Genomic DNA, 7820 nt, shown 5'->3' with positions numbered 1-7820 from the left:
CAGTAAAGGGTCTGGTGTGTTTGTTTTTGAAGAAAATAAATACCAGGTTTAATGTGATAAAACAAGCAATTTTTATGAATGATTTGTGTAATTTTTCATGCTTTTTTTATATGTAGGATTTACCTACATATGATGAACCATTTTAATTAAAAAATACAATTTTTGAAAGGGTGTTTTACTGTTTGTTTCATTAATTTGTGGAACAGAAACATTTTTTTTTCTTCTTTATAGCAAGTTTTCTTTACACATTCACAGTACTGTACAAAGAATTTTCAAAAACTATATGCATAATCTTTGTATCTTAAAAACGAAACTACATTAACTACATAAAATGAAAGAACAAAATTAGTGAAACGAATGTTTATCATCTTATTATGTTCCTTAACAGAAGAGAACCACGATGAACGGTTCATGCTCAATAAACTAATATTTTTAGCTGCTATAGTTTTAAAGTAGAAAAATAAAGTTTTTGGAATCCTCAGCCAGGAATGTGGATTACTGTTTTAGATTTAACAGCTCCATCTGTACACTGATCAGGATGGTTAGAAGGCTTTCGAATTAAATGACTTTTTGGCATATACTGAGCAAGGCTGCTTGTTACCAAGGCTTCGTTGATTGAGATATGATGGTTGTCAGTGGGAACATTAAGTTCAACATATAACACATCGTCACTTCTAGAGAGAGAGAGAGAGAAAAGGAAAACTTCTTATCCTTGAAACCAAAAATTATTCATAATCCACAATATTAACCCTTCATAGACCAAGTGGATTCTCTGATAGCCCCCCTCCCCCTTTTATTTCTGAACATTTATGCATACATCTGTTACAGAATAGAAAAATTATATATACCAAGAACATGAAAACTGTGCTTCAAAATTAGAAACATTGCACATGGACAAACTATGCAACATTGATTAGTAAACTCAGTAAATAAAATTATTGCAAATGTGTTGAATGACACTTGTATAATAGCAATAATGGTATTTTGGAACAAGGTGCTTATTAGTAACAACCAATATCATTAAAACATACTTAAACACACTGAGATTTAGATGACATTTAAATTTTTACAATGTTATTAATATTTAAAAGACCAATTCATTCAATCTTCAGACTGAATAAGATAAGAGAGGAAGAAGACTCCAGCAGCTTCCATTAACTGAAAATATTTAAATTACACCATTTAAACCTAACAACCACTGTTACATGCTATATGAAATGAAAAAAAGTTATCTTTGGGTGGGGGGAATTTTTTACATGAACCCTTAATACCTAGGTTTCCATAATATTCTGATATGTTAACTTTATCTACAACAGAATTATAAAAACATGGTAATTATTAAATTGCCTTTCTTAAATATGCCAATTATTCATCACACTCTTGTCATCTTTCGAAGAAAATTCAAGTAATATTTACATTATCTTTCCAGACAGGGGGTCATCCCATAAATAATACCTATTATTCACCAAATAGAGTTGCTTATATCAACACCTAACAAATACATAAATATCTTAGAAAAAAATAAAGTTACACTTTCATTTCAGTGCCTAGGAAATGTGAAATGTTTAACATGGTTTTAATTACCAAAACATCATAAATTTAACTATAAGTGAATTCAATATGATACTACTACTACTTGTGTAGTTGTATTAACCAGTTAAAATTACCAAAAGTATGGTTACACATTTAAAGGAGTTTAATGCACACATCTTGTATATAAGAAAATTCTAAAACACTTTCAATGCACCATGTAGAGGTCACTCTCCTTATATACTATTATTATTTAGAATTGTTGGTGATACAGTGTTGCTTCTAGGATTTTTCTCAAGTGGACCATCCATGTAACAAAGTAGGTATCAACTTCGTTAGTCATACAAACATACCATGATCAATTAACTTATATTTGAAGACAGAGTAAATTGAATCCTTGCAATTTGTTTATTTGCTGAAAATATCTACACATTCACTGACAAAACTTACATTACAGTTGTCTTCTCTGTGCCTTTTTCCTTTATTTATTTACTTCTATTTTTGCATTGTTTTGATAGAAAAATGTAGTAAAATTAACCACTTCTTAAATGTCTTTGTACCTGTTGTTTTTTCTGCCACTTTCAATCATCGATATCCCATAGTATCAAGGGAATCTCTTGCAAAACAATATGACATCATAAAGTAGCCAATCTCATTCCTTTACATATCCAAATGAGCTAATTACTCTTTGGAATTATCTGGTTACCACCACGATCTATTGTTACAAAGTCATTTGTAATACGTATCAGAGGGTGGGTGGACATGAAAAAATTAAAATGCATACTTCTGTTTTATTTTTTTGCTTGAGCTAGTATGCAGGAAAACTGGTGACTAAATCTATATATTACAAAGTCATTAACTTAAAGTTCTCAAACCTATTTACGTAACAAAATGTCTTAAATAATACTACTATTAGCAGTGCATCAAGATGGGAGTTATACGTCTTTTCCTGATTATAATACCTGTCCAAGTTATAAAAAGGTGTTTTAAGTTTGTAGTTTATTATTTTCCTATATACTTCTGGACTTTGCTAGAAATCAAATTAAGTCTGTATTACTGAGACTGAAAATATCCTTTTGTCTATAATAATAAAAAGGCATGTGTGTGTGTGTGTGACCACCATAGTTCCAAAGAGGAAAGAACCTAGAACCCTGTAATTTTGCACCCATACTTAGTGAACCCTTAGGGTGTGCACCTGAGTATTATTACTTATCCACGTCTGTGCACGCATACATGCTCCATAGTATACCCTGTAGTATATTAGTTAGATTAACAACTTCTAATATATAGAAAGCCAGTGCATTTTGGTAACAATGGCTTTTATGTCATATTGCTTAACAATAAAAGAATAAACCTGATACTGTTGTTAGTCTAGGTACTGAAATTATAAAATGACATGTGTAAACAACAAAACTGGAAAGAGTCTCCGCTGATTAAAGAGGTTCGTTTTTTATTAAAAACATTGGTGATATATCAGAAAATACTTTATTTCAGAAACAATTTGTGTTTAAAATTGGATTGGTATTTTTTATTTTCACAATAAATTTTATGCACTTGCTAAAATATATCAATCTAATAACCTGTGCAAAGCTGGGTACTTTCACTATTTTCTTACTAAAGAAAACTTCATCTGAACTGTGTGCTGCTTTCCAAAATTGTAAGATTTTAACTCTTAAAAATAATTTTAATTTTGGAAATCATAAAAGCTTTAATAACAGCATATTTATTCATAAGTACTGAAAATCAATCATTATTTCTATTCCAAATCCACTGCATATCTCTTAAATTTCCAGTGATTTGCTGGAAAGTTTGATGTAATTAAAAAAAAAACCTCACTCTTAAAAACATATAAAATTGGAAAAACAAAGGCTATGCTATCATGAATGCTTTAGTTCAGATCTTTAATCAGATCTTTCTTTACCATCTATATACAAGTTTTCAGCATTTCAACACTCAACACACTAAGCCTCATAAATGGGACATCATGTCTTGAGCCTTGAGGTGTATAATGCCCTGTGGACAATGCTATAAAACATACAGTTGAAATGTTAGTATACTTTCGTCTTACTGTAAACTGCAGAGGGCCAGTAAAGAAAGATATGATTGAAATTATTATCACTCTTATTACAACGTAATATCGCATAAATTACTAATATTTGTTTTTAATTTAAATACCACCAATGAGTTTACTGAATATCTTCAGATATAATATTGATCAGAGCAATTATAAACAATTCTGTTTTCAAGCACTTTAACAAATATTTCTTTTTTTATTGATTTTTTTTTTGTCCACAACTGTTCAAATCTCTATTAGTTTATAATGCAAAGTTCACAAAAATGAAAATAAGACCTCTTACGTACCTGTAATACAAAAACTCCACAAATGCTAAACTATTATCAAACGAATGGCTAGTTCCCAATCTTTTAAGTATTTGTACGACCATTAAAAGTTTGTAATAATTATACTCAACTATATATATGTTACAGAAAAAAGAAAATTCACCACTTACTTGCTGACAACATGAGCTAAGAGAAGCTTGTTATGGGCTAATTCATTAAACATTTTTCTGAAATAAAACAAATGTAAGAATGTAAACACTTCTACATTCTCACACATTAAAAGAAGCATTTAATTTTGTCAATAATTAGTAATACAGACAAACATGTAATAATGATGCAGACATTATATTTTGAACTACAATTTTCTATTTCTCGCTTTGAAATATATCTGAATCAAGAATCTAGCTAAGCCTACTATGAAAGACTTTCATATAAACATTTTCTTTGATATAATAGGAATACAAATCTTCCGTGTGCAAAACCACAGTATTGTTATCACGAGCTGAACCCATCGACTGTTCCTCTAATACACGTCAATTAAGTTAATACCATTTTCTGTCAGTTTTTAACTGTAAAAGCCTATCAAAAGTCCAATATAGAGTTGGTATTTCTTTGTTGTCAAGCGCAGAGCTACACAATGAGCTATCTGTACTGTGCTTACCACAGGTATGAAAACAATTTTTAGACTCTGAGGGCATAGAGTTGTCAGCATTAAAACTTTTTTCATGGTGGCAACCATTACACATATATAGAAATTTCAAGGTGAATAATTCATTCATGGACAACAGTGAACTGACCTCCTTACAGGTCTGACTAACTGTTTTAAGGGTAAAAGTAATGACCCAAATTAAATAGTATGGGAAATACAGACAAATAACAAACTTACATGTTACTAGCTGGTTTCAAATAACTCATCATTGTGAAAAAATTTAGAAAAAAAAAGTTATATGAACAATACATGATTTTTGTTTGAAGAGTGAACGAGAGCATGGTACGAGAACACTGGAAATGGATAGTTACTAGCAAGATGAATAACACTTCAGAGTAACTGTTGTTGTTCAAAGTATATACGTCACGGTCAGGTAATGCCATAGCTGGGTGAGATGCAATGTAAGTGTTGTCACTTACTAGCCTGTATATGACTAAATGTAACTAATATCTAAGTGAAACATCTAGAGCAGTTTTTAAATAGCAGAGACTGGATCGCTGCTTGCCTAAATTGTCGCTAATCATTACGATTTACAGATGAATATTCTGTCAGTCTTTGTTTGTTTTCCTAAAAAACCCATGAACCGACAAGACAGTTCTGAATTTACATACGTATGTTCTGTCAGTTTTTGTTTGTTTTCCTAAAAACCCCATGAACCGACAAGGCAGTTCTGAATTTACATATGTATGTTCTGTCAGTCTTTGTTTGTTTTCCTAAAAAACCCATGAACCGACAAGGTAGTTCTGAATTTACATACGTTTGTTCTGTCAGTCTTTGTTTGTTTTCCTAAAAAACCCATGAACCGACAAGGCAGTTCTGAATTTACATACGTATATTCTGTCAGTTTTTGTTTGTTTTCCTAAAAAAACCATGAACCGACAAGGCAGTTCTGAATTTACATATGTATGTTCTGTCAGTCTTTGTTTGTTTTCCTAAAAAACCCATGAACCGACAAGGTAGTTCTGAATTTACATACGTTTGTTCTCTCAGTCTTTGTTTTCGTGAAATCGCACGGACCAGCAAGGTGGTTGTAATGGAACAGTTTATCTAGAGGTTTCTTGGTGATTTGACAAATTATAATTATGTAATAATGAAACATGCACGTGGATGAGTGTGAGATACTGAAGTCAAACATCTAAAAGTTTCTTAGAGTATGACTTCATGACTAATACTAAAGCTAAATATTTAGAGGTTTCTTGAAGGAAGAAAAAAAAATTGGTTTTGATAATACTTTTAATCCAAAATTTAATATGTTAATTTGTTTACTTCAGATGTCTATCATGTTATTTTTAGTTACCAGAAACCCATGACCATGTTGAATATGTAAAAGGGGTTTTTGTTTCAGTTTAAGATGGTTACATGGATTGGAAATCAAGAGAGAGTGTAGCAACTATAAATAGTAACCAGTTTTTGTCTTTTAATTTCTTGGGTTTTTGGGATCAAGTTAATTTTTTTACACATTTTCTTGTTTAGTACAGTTTAATGGTCAAGATGGGCTGGAATTTTCATAAGATTAGCATCTTTGTTTTTTTCGACTTGGGCTAGTTTTTGTCTGAGTAACCTTTTTTTAAGCATGGTTAAAACTCGTATAACAGTCAGTAGCTCAAGAGCCTTTGTTTCTAATGCTTGACTTTAACTAGAGACCTTCTATCGGTAAGTTTACAACTTGCCAAAGTTTTATCTTTTATCATAATTTCTTTTCCATTAACTTTGTATCAATTTAATCATAAGATATGTAGAATTAAATAGGGGTCACAGAATACAGAGTAAGTACTATCCAGGGGTTTGATACTAATTTAATCTTATTTAAGGTACTAGTTAACTATTAATAAGCCAGACATTGGGTAAATATTTATTAACGGGTCTTGTTACTTAAGACTGCAAAACAGCACATGATACACAGTTTACTTGATACTAATTTAATCTTATTTAAGGTACTAGTTAACTATTAATAAGCCAGACATTGGGTAGATATTTATTAACGGGTCTTGTTACTTAAGACTGACACTGCAAAACAGCACATGATATACAGTTTACTTAGTCTCATTGAAACACGGAGCAATAAGTACATGAACTTGGTGTACAAAATAACTAGATGGCTTATTTTGACCAAACTTCGGTGTTCCTTACTTTATTATCCTCACACACACTTTAAATCTCTTTAATCTATGGTTCCTTGAGTCATGTTATATTATTGGATGAAACATCAAGACTAACGGATAATAGTAGAGACATTAAAACAGTAAACAATTTGATAGGAAGAGGGTCAAAGTTTTTAAGATTACAAATGAATTAAAAGATAAGATGATAAAATACAAGTGTAGAGTTATTTCTCCAATTACCTTGGTTAAATTAAAACATCAACAGTTGTTTTGGTGCAAGTGTCTTTTCTTAGCTAACAAGGAAGGATTATTATTAATTATACTTCTCATGTGACATTAGAGTTAGGCCTACGATATTTTTAACACTACATTCTTTATTCAACCCCTTAGGGTTTTTGAACTAGAAGAAGAGTGTATAATAGTATTTAAATTCCACTGTAATGAGCAAAATGCATCTTTGGCAATGTATGTTGTGGACACAGTGTGGTTAAAATACTATAATAAACTCTTCTCGGAAAACCCTAAAGGATTAAATAAAGAATGCAGTGCTAAAAATACAATAGACCAAATACTACTGTCTTAAGACAAGTATAATTAATCATAAAACGATGCATATTTGAGTATTATTAGTTTGCCCAATTAATGAATAACATGAAAGAAACTAACAAAATCAAAAGAAAACTGTTTATCAATATATTTTTTTTACTATAATTATGTTATAGATTAACAGGTATTAAGTATTTTAAAAGTCAATTGATAAAATCAAGAAACTAATAATAAAAAAAACTATGATTACTAAACTAAACCTACTTTGCTGCTTGAGACCATGTTAATCCTTTTTCTCTTCCAACTGGCTCTATATTTGCTAGGAAGCACTCCACAGCTTGTACTGGTAAATGTAAAAACTCGGGTTTTAAGTCATGAATATTGCTGAGAGGGATCCATTCACAGTCACCAAAGTCTAGGAAAAACACCTGTTACACAAGAAACAATTGCTGAAAACAATTACTGGCTCGTACATCTTTTCATACTTTCATATTTATAGATAGCTCTTCAGTACAAGATTTATTTTCAGATACACAGTAAACCCCCCCCCCACCCCACAAAAAAAATACACCAAAAAACTGGTAATCATTAGA

At 30.8% G+C, this 7820-nt stretch overlaps 1 protein-coding gene across 1 annotated transcript in view; it reads right to left on the bottom strand.

Moving 5' to 3' along the window:
- Positions 1-218: 218 nt before the first annotated feature.
- Positions 219-7820, bottom strand: part of LOC106471102 — a 42829-nt gene continuing 35227 nt past the window's right edge. The window contains exons 15-17 of the mRNA XM_013931689.2: positions 7492-7655; positions 4041-4097; positions 219-674 (exon numbers count right to left, since the gene is read on the bottom strand). Of these exons, the coding sequence (XP_013787143.2) occupies positions 479-674; positions 4041-4097; positions 7492-7655 (417 nt within the window). The 3' untranslated portion in view covers positions 219-478. The remainder of the gene's footprint in view (positions 675-4040; positions 4098-7491; positions 7656-7820) is intronic.

Source organism: Limulus polyphemus, unplaced genomic scaffold, assembly GCF_000517525.1.
Source record: "Limulus polyphemus unplaced genomic scaffold, Limulus_polyphemus-2.1.2 Scaffold4411, whole genome shotgun sequence".
Classification (NCBI taxonomy): Eukaryota; Metazoa; Arthropoda; class Merostomata; order Xiphosura; family Limulidae; genus Limulus; species Limulus polyphemus.
The sequence above is the reverse complement of the archived record's forward strand: the minus strand, read 5'-3'. Positions and strand labels throughout refer to the sequence as shown.